This window comes from Chiloscyllium plagiosum, chromosome 24 (assembly GCF_004010195.1).
Source record: "Chiloscyllium plagiosum isolate BGI_BamShark_2017 chromosome 24, ASM401019v2, whole genome shotgun sequence".
Taxonomy (NCBI): domain Eukaryota; kingdom Metazoa; phylum Chordata; class Chondrichthyes; order Orectolobiformes; family Hemiscylliidae; genus Chiloscyllium; species Chiloscyllium plagiosum.
In genome coordinates, this window is record NC_057733.1 from 32,012,439 (window position 1) to 32,033,740 (window position 21,302).

The following is a 21,302-nucleotide window of genomic DNA, read 5'->3' on the forward strand; positions in this document are numbered from 1 at the left end:
TCTATGTAGCCAACAAAGAGACAGGCATAGCTGGGGCTCATATGGTTACCCCTTTGGTCTGGAGGAAGTGGGAGGATTCAAAGGAGAATTTGTTAAGGGTGAGGACCAGTTCGGCCAAACGAATGAGAGCATCGGTGGAGGGGTACGGTTGGGAACGTCTGGAGAGTAAGAAACGGAGGGCTTGGAGGCCCTGGTCATGGCGGATGGAGGTGTAGAGGGATTGGATATCCATGGTGAAGATGAGGCGTTGGGGGCCGGGGAAACGGAAGTCTTGGAGGAGGTGGAGGGCGTGGGTGGTGTCTCAAACATGTGTGGGGAGCTCCTGGACTAGGGGGAATAGGACAATGTCGAGGTAGGTAGAGATGAGTTCAGTGGGGCAGGAGCATGCTGAGACAATGGGTCGGCCAGAGTGGTCAGGCTTGGGTTCCTGGGCTATGAGGTTGGAAGCTGTGGGTGGGAGATCTCCTGAGGTGATGAGGTTCTGTATGGTCTGGGAGATGATGGTTTGATGATGGGGAGTGGGGTCATGGTCGAGGGGGCAGTAGGAAGAGGTGTCCTCGAGTTGGCGTTTGGCTTCAGCGGTGTAGAGGTCAGTGCACCAGACTACCACTGCACCCCCTTTATCCCTGGCTTGATGGTGAGGTTGGGATTGGAGCAGAGGGATTGGAGGGCTGCGCATTGTGAGGGTGAGAGGTTGGGGTGGGGGAGGGGGGTAGACAGGTTGAGGCGGTTAATGTCCCGGCGGCAGTTGGAAATGAAGAGGTCAAGGGCAGGTAATAGGCCAGCGCAGGGTGTCCAGGTGGATGCAGTGTGTAGGAGGTGGGCGAAAGGGTCCTCGGAAGGTGGGCGGCAGTCCTGATTGTGAAAGTAAGCTCGGATGCGGAGGCGACGGAAGAATTGTTCGACGTCACGGCGTGTATTAAATTCATTGGTGCGTGGACAGAGGCGGATGAAGGTGAGTCCTTTGCTGAGTACTGATCGTTCGTCCTCAGTGAGAGGGAGGTCTGGGGGGATGGTGAAAACTCGGCAGGGCTGGGAGCTGGGATCTGGTGTGGGTGGTAGGGTCTGTGGGGGGAATGTCAGCAGAATGTAGGTGAGTGGCGCTGGTGGGGTGGAAGTGGTGGTGACCACGGCAGTAGGGGTGGCTGAAGTCACTGAGCATGTGGCATCAGCGATGATGTGAGGGGCAGAAGTGATTGCCCGAAACGTCGATTTCGCTCTTCCTTGGATGCTGCCTGAACTGCTGTGCTGTTCCAGCACCACTATTCCAGAATTGTGGATGGAATCAACCTCAAGTTTGATTTTTTAAAAATTAATTAGCACAAAAGATTGCAAAAATCTGATTTTTGTTATCACGGTGCATGCTTAAAATTCCATGATCTTTTACTCTGGTTAAACCAGAAGAGCCAAGTGGAAACTCAATCCCACTATGTTTAGCAACATGTCTGACACTAATAACTAGAACAGGCAGATAAATGTCATTTACTTGCTAGATGGTTTATATGGAGCTAATGTCTTTGTTTTTAACCCTGGCTGGAACATTTCTCACCGCTTTTTTTCAAATATATTCATGACATGTGGGTGCCACTGGCTCGGCCAGCATTATTTCCCATTCCTAATTTGCCCAGAAGGCATTTAAAACTCAACCACAGTACTGTGTGTTTAGAGTCACGTGTAAGCCACCAAAGGTATGGATGTCAAATTTTCTTCCCTAAAGAACACCAGATAGGCTTTATAACGATTGACAATGGTTACATGGTCATCATTAGATTTATTAGCATTTTAATTAATTCAAATTTCACCAGCTGCCATGGTGGGATTTGAAGCCACATTCTTTGAATGCTAGTTTCTGGACTACTTGTCAGGGAATATCACCACTACATCACTGCCTTGAAGAATTCCATTTATAGTCTGTTAAGGTCCCCCTTACCAACTATACCTGAACTCTCTTGTACTCTTCAGGAACCCAAGGGATATCAATGGAACTTATCACCAGTGTAATTACTTCCCCTGCACTGAAAACCTGTTCTGGCACAAAATGGATGGAGCACTTAACATTCTGTAACTGGTGACTTTAGCATTCACTATAATGGTGGCAGTTAATGCTTTACCCTATTTAATTGACTTTAAATATGTGCATTTAAACAACATGGACTTTTTACTTAAATCTGCATGGTTAGGGCGTAAATTTCAAAATTAGTTTTGTCACATTTCCAGGACTGTTCTACCAAACTTATGGTGAAAAATCAGGGTCGCTAACCCCCACTCTCCCAGCTCCTTCAGAAATTAATAATTAAAACGAAATGTGACTTTGTAGCCGTCCCTTTAAGTACTTGTAAAAAATTCTAACAGAATATTTGAAGAGTCATGCACCTTTATATTTGCAATGCTCCTGTCACTTACTTAAGTAATAGGCTTGTTGGCATTTCCTAGCTTCCTGTTACAAATTCTACTATTGCGTTAGCATACTCAATCAGCTGGGAGTGCTTTTATGCTGCATCCAATAGATCACATCACCATGGTAATAATCTCAAAGACAACAAGCCACAGTTTAACAACCTGTCATGAAACCAATAGCAAGGAGGTGCAACTGGGTGTGAGAGGAGCTTACATCAATGTTTTCAGAAAAAAACATGAAATTATAAACTAAAGCACTTCTGATTTTTCTTTCTGTTCATATTTATTTAAACATGAACATAAGCGACATCATCAAGCTACATATCTTACTATTGTCTAAATTTCATTTAAAAATAGTTTAACTAAAGCTCATAACTGAATGGCATTCATTATTTTGGCACCAATAGCCCATTTATAGGAACAAATGGGTATTGAATAAATACATGGCCAACATCCATCAACAGCCTGATTCAAAGAAAAGCAGCAGGTTTCTATAAATCAAATATTGCACTCATTGGCTGCTGTATTTGTTTGATTTGCTTGTGGGTTGTGGGTGGCACTGGCAAAGTCAGCACTTGTTACCATCCTTATGTACCCTTGAGAAGGTGGTGGTGAGCTGCCTTCCTGAATCAGTGCAGTTCACATGGTGCAAGTACACCCATAGTGTAGTCGTTTGGGGGAGTTACAAGAGTTTTGCCCAGTAACAGTGAAAGGACAATGATGTAGTTCAAAGTCAGGATGTAGTGTAGATTTGCTGGTAGTCCACTGGCTTTGCCCTCTTAAGATTTGATTCCAATAAAGTGGAATGCTGTCTCAAGTTCTAATGAGGGGTATCCAGTTGCCAAATCACGTGATGTGTTTAGTTTCCACATATATTGTAAATAAATTACAAATTGGTTAAAAAATAGAGAACAAATGACTGAGGTCATACACAACAACATGAAAGCAGGGTCTGACCTACAATTTCCACCATATTATTTTACAATTTCATTTCAGCTTCTGAAAAAATGTTGAGTGGAATACATCCACCATTATTATCTAAGTTTTCTCCTGACATTTTGAACGAGTGTTATAAGAAAATCTATGGGGCCTACAAATTTACATTTTCATCATATCGCTTAGGCATAATCAGATAAAGTTTAACATCAGAGAAGGAAGGGGCTATTAGGATGAGAGACTGAAAATAGTTGAAGAGCTAGGTTTTAAGGAACATCATAAAAGAAGGGAGGATTTGTAAAAGCAAATCTAGCGCTTCAAAATAAAATGGTTCAATTTGTGACTAAAAATGGTAACTGCACAAGAGCTCAGAGTGGGTGGATTGCGAAGTCCTTGGGGGATGTAAGCCTGGAAGTGGTTACAGAAACACCGTCTGGAAATGAACCTCCAAGCTCAGCGAGCAAACCGACATCCAAAACCTCAACCTGAGCTACAAATCTTCTCAAAACTTGCTAAGAAACAACATAAGGCAAGACCACAGATAAACTTGAACACGTGAATGAGAATTTTAAGAATTGTGGATTGTGGGGTTGGGAACCAACATAAGTAGGAGTCAATGTTTACAGGGATTTGTTGCAGGACAGAATATGAATAGCAGGCTGAGCGTGTATGAACCTAAGACATGTTCAGGAATGTAATATGGAAAAGTTCAAGTTAGAAGCTTTCTGGAGCTCTACTTCCATCACTTGCATTTCCCACCAAAATAAGAGAGAACTAGTGAGAGAATGTCATCTTGAACCAACCTCACACAACTTCCAGGAATCAGTGGTTGAGTGATCTCCATCAAGTATGAATTATAGAACCCCAAGAGCTCTCTGATAGTGACAGAAGTGAGAACGTTCTGGATAAAAGTTGTTTATTGAAGTTGATCCCTACAGTAAAACAAGTGAAATTACTCCTGAAATGCAACAGTTTAGAGGTATAAGGTTTCTATGGTTACAAAACTTCCTCTGTGTCCTGCATACAGCATTGGAGAAGGTGCCCTGAATGTCATTAATATACACCTACCTCTAAGTATGACATGGAAACAGTGTACTCCATATCATCGCTAGTTTCTTCAATACACTTGAACAAATCATTGAGTGTTCGTAAGTAAATGCCAGGTTCGTAATCTGTTCCCAACATTGTGTATGTTTTCCCAGCACCTAGACAAATGAAATAAATAAGTCAATTTTTTAATATAAAAATTGATTGCCCAAACTATTTGGGTATAATTTTCTGCAGCAGGGCAAATCATGGAAGCTGTCCAGTAGGTTTTTAATGTTTTTGCGCAGCAAGTTGTTGCAAATGTGGACTGATCACATTGAAGTAAGGGAAACAGGCCATCTGAGATCTGAGTACAGCAGCAAGTACTGATGCATTTCTACCAGTTAAGTCAAATGAGTCTGAAATGAACAGCACAATAGTTTTGAAAAGCTCCAGCAGTAATTGAAACTTGAATGAATGAGACTCCAACTCAGAATGTCAGAGGTTGACTGACAGTAATCATCACTTTCTCTTGTCATTAAAAAGTCATTCAAATGAACTGAATAAACTTTAATTTTGTGGCAAGTTTAGATGATGCAAGGTGTACTTGGTGTTGTTCTGTGGAAGGCAGATAGCGAGTGGATGCTGATTTTGCAATGCTAATGCTGATGGGTCATAACTCAGACAGCAACGTTTAGGTCCAGGTAGATCTGCTATAACGTGTCTTTCATTAACACAAAATGGCTATAATGCAATTGAGTGAACAGTGAACGCTTTTTCTAAAATGCAAACTTTTCAAGTGTGTGTTGGCTATAACACGATTACATTGCCAATATTTTAAGTGTATTTGTATTGCGCGATTTTTGAATATAATGTGGGATCACACAAGTACGCAACTACCGTGTAATAGCAGAACTACCTACATTTGAGTTTAACAGCACACGTTACCCACCTGAAACTACTGTTCTGGTTGTGTGTAAAACAATGATGTGCACAATACGCTTCTTGGTAATTTTGACAGGAAATTATGGATGTATTTTATTTACCACAAAAAATAGCAAGAAAAAATGTAATATTCTCTATTGGAGAATTTTGAACAAATTTATGCATTGGAAAAATTGCTGTTTATACCCTGCTCAGAACACAAATAAATAATTCTACATGTACTGCGAATAGCATTTGAGTTAAGTTTGCAACTTGTAAAATTATCAAGTGCAAATCTAAATTCTACAATTTCAATCTATTTTATTTCTTTGTCTTTTTTCACAGACAGTGGCTTCATAGTAAGTCTGGTCATTTAAGACATGATCAAGAGAATAAAGAAGAGAGAAAAAAGTTAAATAGGAAAAGCAAAAGCAATAATGCTAGAGCACAATTGGGAAGAACTGCATATCCCAGGGCAGAGTTACAGTACAGAAAGAAGCGATCTATGATGATCAAACAAGATTGGCCTGGAGACTATGGCAATGCATGGGAATATCTACATACAGGTTAAGTGTTATGAGAGTTTCTGGCACAACCATCCTTTCAGAAAGTAAATTCCGGACTCTTGTGAGTTTTAGGGGCGTTACGGGTGGCTCAGTGGTTAGCACTGCTGCCTCACAGCGCCAGGGACCTGGGGTCGGTTCCAGCCTCGGGTGACTGTCTGTGTGGAGTTTGCACATTCTCCCGATGTCTGCGTGGGTTTCTTCTGGGTGCTCCGATTTCCTCCCACAGTCCAAAGATGTGCAAGTCAGGTAAATTGGTCATGCTAAATTGCCCATAGTGCTAAGTGCATTAATCAGAGGGAAATGGGTCTGGGTAGATTACTCTTCAGAGGGTCGGTGTGGGCTTGTTGGGCCAAATGGCCTGTTTCCATAATGTAGGGAATCTAATCTTATCTGCTAAAACTGCGTCTAGTCCACTTGGGCCAAATCAAATCCTACCTTAAAATTAGCCTTTCCCTAGTTTAGAATTTTTATTCTTGGCCCATTCTTATCCTTTTCCACAACTATCCTAAATTTAACTGATTTATGGGCACTATTTCCAAAATGCTTCCCTACTGGTGTGCTTTCCATAAGCACAGGATTATTTTGAGTTATCAGATCCAGAACCACCTTCTTTGCTAAGCTTTCTAATAAGGGTTAAAAAACACATTTCTAACACCCCCCTCTTTTGAAATCTGTCAATGCCAACTTTCTGCTGACCCCCATTAAGAGATTGTACAATATGGCCCCTTCAGCTTACTATTCTATAAAAGCATAACTGACTGTTGACCTCATCTCCACTTTCCTGCCCGTAACCCCAAGACTCTTAGAATCCAAAAATAACTGCTGGATATGCCCAAGAATGAGAATCCATGGCCCTTAGGAGTACAAACTTTTAAAGTTCACAATTCTTCCGGTTTACAGTAAGATGGCAGTAGAATATAGCTTCTGAGCCAGGGGCTCGTACGCACTGGCCACTTTTCTTTTTGTTTCTCTTTTTTTCTCTTATTTTACTTACGTCCTGTTGAAGAACTTGGTCGTGGTGATGGCACTGGCAGCGAGTGGGCCAAGCGCAGACTCATGACAGTCGACGGGTAGGCCCAGCACGGATCCAAGTGGGCCGGGCAGACTCATGGCCATCAGCGAGTGGGCCCCGTGTGGACCAAAGTAGGCCAATCTGACTCATTGTGGTGGCGCTGGCGAGTTTGGGTTGCTGGCAGCGCCTACATCCAGTGCAGATTCATGGAGGTAGCAGTAGAGTCAGGTTTGGGCCCACTACAGTACTTTGTGGCATCGGTGGCATCTGCATTAGCAAGGTCCAGAGAGGACCCATAGCGCCGTGGGCATCAATGGAGGTGAGGTGGCACAGAAGAGTGGGTGACTTTCATTCCAGTGGCAGCAGTGTGGTGAAAGGGACTTGTGCCCAGCCAACAGACCCATGGTCTATGGTGGAGCACTGAATAACAAGGACTGTAAAGTTGAACAGTTTTTCTTTTTTTTATTCTTCTACCTTTATATTCTATATTTTGGTTTATCTTTCTCTGTTTTAAGATGGCGCCAGAGAGTGGCGATACAATGCAACACTTTTCACTGTCTTTTGTCACAAAATCCATGTGATAATAAATAAACAATATCAAACCTTCTAGTGAAGAATTCATTTCTCAGCTCAGTCCCAAATGGCCAACCATAATTGGGAAAAATAAGCTGCTGTTAAAGAATCTCCAGTCAGGGGCATCTCAGCATCTAACCAGACATACGCTTTTAAAAATGTAAATGTTTGGATGAGATCACCTCACTCATTGTTCTAAATTCCAATGCATAGAAGTCTATTCTACTCAATCTGTCCTCATAAGATAGCTATCTCTCTTACACCTCCGTCCCAATCCTTTCAGTCTAATTTTTTATTTTGTGCACTGGACAACATTGTCCAAAAACAGGGTATCTGTGTGATTGCACCTATGATGTGTTGTTGCTCTTCCGTGTCCTCAACAGAAGCTTCTACAGACATCAATACGACCATCATCCTTTCTGTAACGTGGCCTCCATGCTCTTTTTGTAGTGACCCTTCTCCAAGTTTCCATCTCTAACAGTCCCAGTTTACCCAACACAACATTGAAATAATTGCATTATTAACCTTCTTGTCAATGAGATGTTAAACCTAGATATGCCAGGCCAGTTCATGAAAGTAATAAAAAATCCTAAAGCTGACATTCATCCTAACAGCGCCAATTAACTGGCTCCTCATTTTGTTTGATGTTTTACACTTATGAGATATAGTGAGGAGGTGAAATGTATTATTTCGGTTTGGTCATGATAAAACATGTAGCCATTATGCTTCTTAACTCTTTCCTTCAGCCCTTCACCTTGCTACATTTCACAATGAGGTTCACTATGAATACACTTCCAATTACCTCCTGTTTGGTGTTCAATTCTCTTGTGAAGTACCAATATAAGTAAAGATGGAGAGTCAAACTTTTATTTCTGTGGGGCAAAAGAACTTGTCCTTTTTTTAGAAATTAAATCATGTTCAAAGCCTCAATTTACCATTAGGAAAACAGTGAAAGTCAGGTATATGCTGAACAAACTATTTTAAGGGACCCAATGCACTCTCATTGACACAGCATTTAATTAACTCACTGTAAAATTGCCGTATCCAAGCTCAAATTCACTACATCTCATTTGTGTGCACCTAATCATTAGCAACATCCTGCTACATCTTTATGAGACAATCCCTCTTAATGTAATGGGATTGTGATCTAACATTATTACCACTTCAACAATCTTAATGAAAGGCTTTAAACACACTTAGCAAGAACATGAAATACATCTTCTTCCAGGGTGCTTTTTGTCTGCTTGAAAAGCTACGAAATGCAGCCAAAAATCCTGACAAGGCCAATTTTATTGCTCAGCCCAATTGGATACAGTATTTAGAAGGTCGTCAGAATTATCTTGCAAACTGGAAATCAGCCAAAACCTGGTAGTGATTTGAATCAAAGTAATGAATCATTATGCACATCACTGTCGAGTAACCTACAATTATAATACTTTCATTAGTGACACCTTATGTTGTTATTGGCTAAGCCTGTCACATCTTCTTTTGGGGTGAGAAGGTCATGGGCTCAACTCCATTGTACAATTTTAATTTCATGAAACGAGGCAGACACTCCAACTAGGTGATATTGCATTATTAAAGGTTCTGATTGAGATTTCAAATCAAGGCCCATGCGTTCCTATATCTCATGCAGATTTTTAAGAACGTGTTTAGATTGTTTGAAGACATTCTCCTGGCCAACAACTTACCCTTAACCAACTAAACCAAGGGTCATTCATCTTATTGCTATTTGCGACATGCTATTATGTACAAAATATCTACTTGATTTATTTACCCAACGACAATTACCACAGGTGGAGTCTTACAGATGAGATTTGTGATACAATTAGGCAGGAAGTCCAGCAAGGCCTAACTTGACATCAGGAACAACTGCATATGCAATATTTGCTGAGCAGTGAGATGGGATTCTCATTAGGCAGTGGAGATTTGCCACTAAAGGAGGATTTTTGATGTTAAATACCATAAGACCTGAAGACCAAAAGACATAGGAGCAGAAATTAGGCCACTCAGCCCATCGAGTCAGCTCTGCTATTCAATCATGGCTGATACATTTTTCAACCCCATTTTCCTCCACTCTCTCTGTAACCTTTGATCCCCTCAGGAATCAAGAACTTATCTATCTATGTTTTAAATATACTCAATGACCAGGCCTCCACAGCATTCTGTGACAATGAATTCCACAGAAACACCACTGTTTGACCTCATGAAGATTTTCCTTATCGCCATTCTAAAGGGTATTCCCTTTATTTTAAGGCTGTGTCCTTGGGTCCTTGTCTTTTCTACTAATAGAAATATCATCCTAACATCCATGCTGCCCAGGCCATTCAGTAATCTGTAAGTTTCAATCAGATCCCCCCTCAATACCTTATTAACAACAGAAATAGCTTCATTAATATTCAGCTTCCTACCTTTCCAAATGCACCGATCAAGCTAGCTATTGAGAATGTAAGACAACATGGAAGTCAGAATGAGCACCTGGCAGCTCCACTTCAGCCACTGGCTATAAACAGACTCTATATTGCTCAGCACCTAATACCATCTCAGGGCACAATCCATCAGCGGGACTCACCCCCTGTCAATAGTCACTGTCACCTGAGTTTTGCCAAGCCTTCATGAACATCATGGCAGCTCTCTGCTCAACTTGCAGGCCACTTAGAAAGCACAGATCTGCATTGCAGGGCTCACCAGCAACTAGTATTAAAAGGCTGGTGCAAGGACATTTTGTGCACTGGGTCAGGTACCCTGCACACTGATTGATCCGGGATCTTAGAGCTGCTTGCTTGCTCTCTAAATGCTCACTCACTTGACAACTACCTGCAACTCACAATATCTCAGCGTTTCCTTGCTATGTTGTGTCTGTTAGCACATTGGCACTTCAGCCAGCACCAAACATGATCAGTTCTGTTGTATTGATGCATTCTTTATCTTTATTTACAGATACACACACAAGCTGCTTGTCTGTCAGGATCTGTCAAAGGTAGGGCTGAATATCTTGCTGTGTGGCACACCAAGACACCAATTCAACACCTACAGTATGTGCCAGCTGCCTGTCTGACAAACGCACTGCCCATTCACTCACCAAATGGCCATGTTGGAATGTGGGTGGGGCCTAGCCCTCAGTCCAGTTAAGGGAGCTGCTGTCAGTCAGAAGATCTCAGTACCTTCAGCCATGGATGCCAATCAGGGGTTCGGTCATTGTCATTCATCTGTTTGGCTGCTTGGATCAGGAGATAGAGATCATAGAATAGAATCCCTACAGTGTGGAAAAGGGTCATTTGGCCCATCGAGTCTGCAGCAACCCTCTGAACAGCATCCCATCTCGACACATCCCACCACCCTATCATCATAATCCTGCCTTTCCCATGGCTAACCCACCAAGCCTGCACATCTCTGGACACTTTGGGTAATTTAGCATGGAGAAAGTGAGGTCTGCAGACGCTGGAGATCAAAGCTGAAACTTTATTGCTGGAACAGCACAGCAGGTCAGGCAGCATCTAGGGAACAGAAGATTCGACGTTTCGGGCACATGCCCTTCTTCAGGAATGAGCAGAGAGTGTTCAGCAGGAGAAGATAAAAGGTAGGGAGGAGGGACTTGGAGGAGGGGCGTTGGAAATGTGATAGGTGGAAAGAGGTCAAGGTGAAGGTGATAGGTCGGAGTAGACTAACTATCCGTGATCCCAGTCTGGTTCACTGTGATCCTGACCTAATTAAATGTGATCCCAGTCTGCTTCACCGTGATCCTGACCTAACTATCCGTGATCCCAGTCTGCTGCACTGTGATCCTGACCTAACTATCCGTGATCCCAGTCTGCTGCACTGTGATCCTGACCTAACTATCCGTGATCCCAGTCTGCTGCACTGTGATCCTGACCTAACTATCCGTGATCCCAGTCTGCTGCACTGTGATCCTGACCTAACTATCCGTGATCCCAGTCTGCTGCACTGTGATCCTGACCTAACTATCCGTGATCCCAGTCTGCTGCACTGTGATCCTGACCTAACTATCCGTGATCCCAGTCTGCTGCACTGTGATCCTGACCTAACTATCCGTGATCCCAGTCTGCTGCACTGTGATCCTGACCTAACTATCCGTGATCCCAGTCTGCTGCACTGTGATCCTGACCTAACTATCCGTGATCCCAGTCTGCTGCACTGTGATCCTGACCTAACTATCCGTGATCCCAGTCTGCTTCACTGAGATCCTGACCGAACTATCCGTGATCCCAGTCTGCTTCAGGGCTCAAGGGCGGAGGAGCGGGAAGTGGAGGAGATGCGGTGGAGGGCATCGTCGATCACGTCGGGGGGGTAATTTAGCATGGCCAATCTAGTTAGCCTGCACATCATTGGATGGTGGGAGGAAACTGGAGCACCTGGAGGAAACCCAGGCACACACAGGGAGGGGGAGCAGTCAGTCCTGGAGAGCTAGCAGACAGGGAATCATGTAGCATCAGTCCAGTAGTTGAAAACATTGGTGAGGTTCAAGTCAGTCAAGTCTAGGGGAAGACAGCCAGAGATCAGGGGTAGTGTTTCCACTCATTTTGATTTCATCTGCGTGAATCTCTGAGGCCTGTGCAAGGCACAGTGACTTTGAGAACTGGAAAACAATGTTGCCATCTGTGTCAGCACACCAATCACATGTGTGAACTCTTGGAGTAGCTGCACAGGGAACATTGGCCTGGTCATGGGGGTTAATCAACTGATCGTTCAGCAAAGTGCATCAGGGTGCCTGTAGGGGCAGCATTGGGCCACTGCCATAAAGGGTTAGGGAGTCAAGGCTGGTGGGGGTGGATAGCCAGCACAACCATTTGTTGCAATGGGGGAAAGGTGGGGAGCTCATGGTGTATGGTGGAAAGCAGACCAACATCAGAGAAAATGGTAGGCTGTGAAGGGAGATGGGACTGGTTAGTGATAGTGCCCACCACTGTGGCCCACCAACATTGGGTATCATTAGGTTGCAATGTTGGTGCTCAGGAGAGAGCTGTATGCAAAGGTGAGAGGATGAAGCCCAGTGCTAACACTAACTACCACAAGCTGTACTCCCCGCCGTTATTTGTCATTGTTTTGATCTGAAATGCACTAGAGAATGGCTGGGACAATGCCCAGGGTGTGTGGAGCCAATGTCACTTTGAAGGATGTAAGCACAGGATCCAAGTCTGTCAGATGCTAGGACATTGAAGGGGTGACCCTATAAAGGTTTATAAAATCATGAGGGGCATGGATAGGGTAAACAAACAAGGTCTTTTCCCTGGGTAGGGGAGTCCAGATTGAGAGGGCATAGGTTTAGGGTGATAGGGGTAAGATTTAAAAGGGAGCTAAGGGGCAACTTTTTCACACAGAGGGTGGTGCATGCATGGAATGAGCTGCCAGAGGAAGTGGCGGAGGCTAGTACAATTATAGCATTTAAAAGGCATCTGGATGGGTATATGAATAGGGAGGGTTTAGAGGGATATGGACCAGGTGCTGGCAAATGGGACTAGATTAATTTAGGATATCTGGTCGGCATGGACGAGTTGGATCAAAGGGTGTGTTTCCCTGTGTGCACCTCTATGACTCTAAACACAAAAGCTGCATTCCAGCTATATTTCATTTGCAATCACTTGACTGGCTAATTACAACGCATGTAGAGTGAATGTGCTTGGGGTTTAAATACTGATTAAAGGTGATTTGTACCATGCCACTGATGCTTACTAATTGAGTATTGGCATCTGAAAGATGCTGAAGTTAGCAGCAATGGCTTATAAAGAGGTCAATGCTGGCCAAAGATGAACCATTATTTGTGCAACTTCCCATGATGGGAGGTGGGAACCATCAGTTCATCATCTGTCATGTAAGTTTAAAGATGGCTTGTACTGGACACAATGAATGATTTTGGTGTGGGTCTGGGGTGGGAAGTTAAAAATCACACAATACCAGGTTATAGTCTAACAGGTTTATTTGGAAGCACTAGCTTTTGGAGCGATTCTCCTCCATCAGGTCCTTCATCAGACAACCACCTGATGAAGGAGCAGCGCTCAAAAAGCTAGTGCTTCCAAATAAACCTGTTGGACTATAACCTGGTAATGTGTGATTTTTTAACTTTGTACACTCCAGTGCAACACAAGCACCTCTCAATCATGGGATGGGAAGGGTGTTGAGGAGCAATGGCACTCCTTTGTGATGTCATGTACTGGTCATCCAGCCAGCCTAACACTTTCCCCACATAGCTACAGATTCTGAGGATGAAGCTAGACATAGCGCCAGTTATCAAGTGCAGCATGCCTTACTACATGGAGAAGTGTGCACATCCCTCATCTACAAGACATGTCACCACTGACTCTTTTGACAGCTCAGAACCTCTTTTGCTCCTCATGTTCCCGAGATTAGTCATCACCATAGAATCCAGTGTCCTGTTGCTGGTGGGATGTTGGTTGCTGCAGCCACTGTTGATTAGATTGGTATCACTTCTGAGGCATTTATTGTAGAAGCAAAATAAATATTAGGATAAAAATTTTCAAGCTAACACTTTAGTTTTGTGATAATATTAGCATTCCTGTTCCATCATCTGAATAAACGAAGACCACTGCTTCAGAAGATAAGTACACTGCCATTCAACAGATTTAAGTTAAGGAGTGGATCACATAGGAATATATTTGATAATAAAATACATTGCATCTTTACATGTGCATAGAATATGTTAACAGTTAAGAAGAATCTGTCAAATTCTACTTCAAATCAGTCCCAATGTTCAATGTTTTTCTATAAACACTAATGATTGAAACAATGTTGCATTCACACTTCTGAGAAGAACCAGCTACTGACCTGTTGGTCCATAGGCAAAAACAGTGGCATTGTACCCTGAAATAATGCCCTCAATCAGACCCTTGGTAGTAGCACGGTATACATCATCCTTGAAAAGATGAAAATATGAGTTAAATAAGAAACATGAAATAATGTCTTTATGTAATTAATTAAAGTACATTATCAGCAGCAAATGAAGCAGTTTTCATAGACTTCATTTCATTCTCATAAAAAGCATTAGTATGTTTTTACATTTACCAGGGCCTTGTATATTAAAAATATTTAACAAGTCACACTTTACACTATTTGCCAGAGATAGGATTCTTGCTTTTGGAATGATAGTTAATTATTTTGTGAACAGTAATGTCTATTCAACATTTTTAAACATATCAACAAAATTCAAATTAGCAACTTAGCTCATATTTATTAGTTTTGTGCTTTGGGGCCGATAGGAATGTTACTTAAAATGATGTTTGGTATTTTATTAAAGCTGTGTTAAAGTCATAGAGCCAAACAGCGCAAAAGAGGTCCTTCGGCCCATCAAGTCTACACTGTCCTATCTAGACTAATCCCACTTTCCAGCACCTGGCCTATGGCCTTAATAATGGACATTTTAAATGTGCATCCATATGCATTTTAAAGGCTGTGAGGTTTCCTTACTCAGCTTCTCTCCCAGACAGTGCACTCCAGAGCCCCACCACCCTCTAACTGAAAAATGTTTTCCTTAAATCTCCTCAAAACCTTCTGCTCTTCACCTTAAAATTATGCCCCTTCAACTCAGGGGAACAGCTGCTTTCTATTCATCCTGGCCATGTCCATCATAAACACCTCAATCAGGTTCCCACTCCACCTTCTCTGCTCCAATTCAACCTCTCTTCATAGCTAAAATGCTCCATCCCAGGCAATGTGCTGGTTAATCTCCTCTGCATACCGTCCAAGGCAATCACATCCTTCCTATGGTGTGGTGACCAGAACTGCTCACAGCACTCCAGCTGTAGCCTAACCAAAATTTTGTAGAGTTCCAACATAACCACTTGAGCCACAGAGTTAAAAAAATTCAAATGTCTAAATGAAGAAATTCTCATGTTGGTTGTTTCTTATGGTTAGAACTTGGAATACAACTTGTGATGTAGACATAGTCCAGGAAGATATTTGAATAATAATTTAAAAAGCAATTGGCCATCAGTACTTACAGGGTTAAAATAAAACCTCTTCAAGTAAGTAGCATTTACAGTGACACGGTCTGGGGGAAGACCCAGTGCATTCCACATCCCTAGGTTCTATAAACTGTGGTATATAATTGAAGCTAAAAGCGATTGTTTACTGACTGAACTTGCGCAAACTATTTATACCCAGTCTGCCAAAGCACTCAACTGGATGGCTTCGATTTCCTAGGGAACTCAGAAGATTTATGAATTCAAGATCAAAGGTTAGCTGAAATGTGTGACTTACAGCTTTACTATTCAGTTGAACTGTTACAATTGCTTGTTGCCAGCAAATGATATATATGAATAGCAGTTCAGCACAGAATTACCTCTTCTGAGTTGAGCAGTGTTCAATAACTGCAATTAAGAACTTTCCACAATTTAAATATCGTCGTGTTCTGTACATTGGTTCAAGCATTTCTTGTAGAGTTCAAACACATAAATTTCACATTGCAGTATGCGATCACAATGTTTCATTTGCAGAATAAACATGCTAGGAAAATGCAGTGATTTAACACTTCGTATTTTGTGACAGCATAAAGTTTCATAGAAAAATAAATATGAAGAGTGGGCCATTCAGCTCCTACCATTTAACTAGATCATGGCGGATCTCCTTTCACAACACTATTTTCTTGCATCATTCCTATATATCACAATGCCATTAATATCTAGAAATTGATCAATTTTTATCTTGAGCATGTTTGATGACTGAGATTCCACAGCCTTCTGGGGTAGAGAATTCCAGAGATTCATAGAACATAGAACAGTACAGCACAGTGCAGGCCTTTTGCCCCTCAATATTGTGCCAGCCTTCTATCTTACTCTAAGATCAGGCTAACCTACGTACCCTTCATTGTACTAACTTCCATGTGCCTATCCAAGAATCGCTTAAATGTCCCTAATGCATCTGACTCTACTACCACTGCTGGCAGTGCATTCCACACTCCGACCATTCTCTGTGTAAAGAACTTACCTCTGACAACTCCCCTAAACCTTCCTCCAATTACCCTTGTGATAGACATTTCCTCAATGGGAAAAAGTCTCTGGCTATCCACTCTATCTATGCCTCTCAACATCTTGTACACCTCTATCAAATCACCTCTCATCCTTCTTTGCTCCAATGAGAAAAGCCCTAGCCCCCTCATACTTTCTTCACAAGACATGCCTTCCAGTCCAGACAGCATTCTGGTCAATCTCCTCTGCACTCTCTCCAAAACTTCCACATCTTTTTCCTATATTCACTTGGCTTTGACTGAAGGAATCCTTCTTGTAACTATCCTGCCAAACTTCTATCTTTCAATGAGTCACCTCTCACTCTTCCCAACTCTAGAGAACACAGGGCTCATTTTCTCAATCTGGCTCACCTCATAGGACATTCCCATCATCCTAGATATCAATCTAGTGAATCAGAACTCTATAGAATTGCAGCAAGAGACCTCTGCACCTTTACTTAAATCCACTTGCACTGGATACCACCATAACATTTGCCCTTCCTATCGCATACTGCAGCAGCAAGTTAGCTTCTAGTGAATTATCAACATGGATACATAGACCCCTTTGGATAATAAGACTTCCCAATCTCACATCGTTTAGAAAATACACTGCATTTCAGATTTTTCTATCTAAGTGAATAACATTAATTTTGACACATTATATTCCATTTACTATGTTTTTTCTCACTCAATTAGACTGTCTAAATCGCCTGAAAGCCCCTTTAAATCCTCCTCACAACTCACATTCCCACCTACTTTGTGTCCTCACCAAACTTGGAAACGTTATAGGTGTAGCTTGTCAATAGCAAGGGTCCAAGCACAGATGCCTGCGAAACCCCACTCGTCAATTTGCCAACCTGAGAATGACCTGTTTACTCATATTCAGTTTTCTGTCCAGTAACCAATTCTCAATTCATGCCATTGCATTACTCCCAACCCTATGTTGTTCCAGTCTTGTTTACTCATTTTTGTGGGACCTTATCAAAGACCATCTGAAAATCAAAATTAACAACATTCATTGGTTCTCACATAATTATTCTGCTTGTTTGTCACATAAGACTTGCCCTGCATAAATTGATGTTGACTTTGTCCAATCCTACCATAATTTTCTAAGATTCAAGTTTCATAGACTTCATAATAGATTGTAATGTATTCCAAACAAGTAATGTCAGGTTAACAAGCTTGTAATCCCCCACTCTCTGCCCCTTCTTTTTTAAATAGTGGAAATCCATTTCCCAACTTTGATTCTGCAGGAACTGTTCAAGAACCAATTGAATTTTGGAAGCCCATCACCAATCTATCCCCCATCTCTCTAGTCATGTCTTCTAAACCACTTCTAAAACACCATCAGGTACAGTAGATTTCCAACTTTCTGACCCATTAATGTCTGCAGCAACACTTTTTACGAATGCTAATTTCTTTCAGTTGCTTATTCTCCCTAGTCCCTTGCTCACTGCTTCAAGTGACCTCATTCCTCTTCTTACTAGTGCCACTGGTACCAACGTGGACTATGATATCTGGCTGTTTACCCTCCTCCAGAAAAACATCCCGTAGCTATTTAGTGACACCATTGATCATGGCTCCAAGGAGGCAATATTCTTTTCTGTAGTCATGTCTATGGATGCAGAAACACCTGTCTGTTCAATTAATTATTGATTTCAAACCACTAGAAGCATTGAGAATAGGAGCAGGAACAGGAGTAGGTCATTCAGCTCTTTGTGCCTTCTCAGCCGTTCATTATGGCTATGGCTGATTTTCCACTCAGTAGCCTATTACTGCTTTCCCTCATATTCTTTGATCTCTTCAGCCGCAAGTGCAATATCCAACTCCTTCTTGAAATCATACAATATTTAGGCTTCAACTTCTTTTTGTGGAAGGGAATGCCAAGGTCACCATTCTCTGGATGAAGAAATTCCTCTCTATCTCAGTGCTAACTGGTTTGCCTTGTATTCTTACTAACTCTGGGGTGTACAATCTCTCAGCATTTGTTGATGGACATCAATCTTTGCTGTTTATTTCAACAAAGATTATTTTCCTTAACAGAACTGATGAAATCACTATTTACTTTCTCCTAGTTATGCCAATTAGTTAAAGTTGAAATCAATGCAAAGTTATGATTTGGAGATGCTGGTGTTGGACTGAGGTGTACAAAATTAAAAATCATACAACACCAGGTTATAGTCAACAGGTTTATTTGGAAGCACTAGCTTTTGGAGCACTGCTCCTTCATCAGGGGGTTGAAACAGCGCTCTGAAAGCTAGTGCTTCCAAATAAACCTGTTGGACTATAACCTGGTTTTGTGTATTTTTAACAATGCAAAGTTAGGTTCTGAATCTGATCATACCTCATTGATCTCGGATTACAGCCTGACTCTCTCCAGCCAGTAAGCATCAAAGGACACAAACTTAGTAACACAGCACTGTATGCGTAGGACACCATATAAGTATAAAGAAAGCAGCAGTGCCTATGCTTTATTGTTAACGTTTAAAAATCAGTCACTTACTATAGAAATGCATGTTTGCAGACTTTCTTCTGTAACAAATTCAATTTAAAAAAACTTAGTTTAAGCAGACAATGTTAATGGTATTAATATATTTTGATTGGTTAGATCATCACAGGAGAAAAGCTTGACTGCAGGCTAACATTACGGTTGGCAATATCAACAAATAGTGGTTAATAGGTTGCATGGTATCACTCCTTCAAAAAGTCATTATCCCACTTATTTTGAAGCATCATCTGGTAATATCACCAAAAGTAATTTCTCTGATTCCATGGAAGTGTAATGTAATGCTGTTTTAATTCATCACCCAATTCCAGGTTGCAGGATGCCACCTTGGGGTGCTGTATTAGTCTTGTACCAACTGCCTTAAACTGGCTCAACCTTTAATTTGAAGCCAGGATGCCGCCTCACTTTGAGAAATTATCGGCAATGTGGTTTATATTAACAGGGAGTCTCTGGAGCAGAAAGTAGCCCTGTTTCGCAAAAATAATTAATTAATTAATTAATGGGGAATCATCACAAGCCTACAGTAATAATTGTATTTTTACTGAAATTTGATATCATAGTTTAAAATTGTGTTTCGTTGACCCCTGTAGAAGACTGAAAATATTACAAACTTTAAAGCTATGGCTTGAAATTGCCACAAAAACTTTAAAGATGACTGATTGCATACTTTCGTTATATCAGCTGCAGGCAGATCTGAAACTCAAGCAATCACTTAATTAAGTATGGACAATCATAGCCTTGTGTGAAATTCACATGTCCCTTTATTAAGGGTGAACAGTCAACAAACAGGACTATCTCAGATGAGCTGATCCATCTTTATGCTTCACCATTGGCACTGAGACATCAAAATGAATGCCCTTTCCTAAAAGGCATTCCAAAGGATATGGGCCATTCAACAATAAAAACACTGTCATGAATCTCAACTTGTGAAAAGTCACATTAAAAAATATGAATCAACTCAACAAATCAACTTATTCGGAAAAGGACTTAAGACTCATAACAGGCCAGATGGATAAGATAGTCTTACTTTGTTACTTGCTTTTAAAAGTTACAGGAAAGGCTGTTCTGACCAGGAACACCAATAAAGATACCATCAGAAGTGTAATCTAAAAAGCCATCAAATTAGCTGCAAGATAGCTACAGATGTAAAGTAAAACAGGTATACCTTGAAAGTGAGAGAAAGACTACTGCCCCCTCCTCCCTAAAACCTGTTCTGACTTCATGTTTGCCTGACATTTCATCTCCTGGCAATTCAGACAGAAAAAAGCCTTGCAGCATACTGACAACTGTGTGCTTTTTTTTATAGACCACCATTCCATCTAAAACATCAATTCCACAATTAACGGGTGGTACAGTGGCACAGTGGTTAGCACTGCTGCCTCACAGCGCCAGAGACACAGGTTCAATTCCCACCTCAGGCGACTGACTGTGTGGAGTTTGCACATTCTCCTCGTGTTTGCATGGGTTTCCTCCGGGTGCTCCAGTTTCCTCCCACAGTCCAAAAATATGCAGGTTAGGTGAATTGGCCATGCTAAATTGCCCATAGTGTTAGGTGCAAGGGTAAATGTAGGGGAATGGGTCTGGGTGGGTTGTGCTGCGGTGGGTCGGTGTGGACTTGTTGGGCCGAAGGGCCTGTTTCCACACTGTAAGTAATCTAATCTAGGAACTAAGAAACTATAGGCCTGCTACAAGAAGGCTATAAATGTTAATTGTGGGGATCTAAGATGGCGGCGATCTGAGAAGATCACACTGCAGAGCTTCGCATCGCAGCAGGAGCAGGACGGTCCTTTAACCTGCCCAACCCAGGTCATCAGGATTTCTTGGAATGTTGGAAAGATTGTGGAGCCCCGAGAAATATTTAGAAATTGACTTACCTGTATTTTCAGCTGTCCAGAAATGCCTAAAAAGGGAGGAGGAGCATCTGAGGCTGGGCCTGCAGCTCAGCCTGCAGCAGCCTCGGAGCCGATTACTCTCCAGGACCTGCTGAACCAGCTCTCGAAATCTCGCGAGATGTTGGGGAAACAGATTGAAGAGAAGCTGGCGCCAGTCTCTCTCATGCTGCAGAAGCATGAGCAGCAGCTGGGAGACCTGGAGAAGAGGACGGATGAGGTGGACCACAGGGTCACAGTGGTGGAAGCTGATGCCAGTTCATTCAAGGATGAGATCCAAGCTCTGAAGACGCAGGTTTGTAATTTGCGTGACCAAGTGGATGATCTTGAAAACAGGGGCAGGAGAAAAAACATTCAGATCATCAGTCTGCCTGAGGGTAAGGAAGATGAGCGGTCTACGGAATTTGTTGAAGATTGGCTTCCGAAATTCCTTGACCTGGAGACTGGCATGAGAGGATTGAAGATAGAGAGGGCTCACTGGGTCGCAGCATGGTTT

The 21,302-nt window shown here is 42.1% G+C and overlaps 1 protein-coding gene across 4 annotated transcripts in view; it reads right to left on the reverse strand.

The window, feature by feature from the left end:
* Positions 1 to 21,302, reverse strand: part of kif19 (kinesin family member 19) — a 230,757-nt gene that overhangs the window by 77,625 nt on the left and 131,830 nt on the right. For 3 of the 4 annotated variants that reach the window (XM_043714731.1, XM_043714729.1, XM_043714728.1), the window contains exons 4-5: positions 14,236 to 14,323; positions 4,402 to 4,538 (exon numbers count right to left, since the gene is read on the reverse strand). The exons of the other annotated variant lie outside the window; for it this stretch is intronic. In XM_043714731.1, the coding sequence (XP_043570666.1) occupies positions 4,402 to 4,538; positions 14,236 to 14,323 (225 nt within the window). The remainder of the gene's footprint in view (positions 1 to 4,401; positions 4,539 to 14,235; positions 14,324 to 21,302) is intronic. 4 annotated transcript variants of the gene reach the window in all.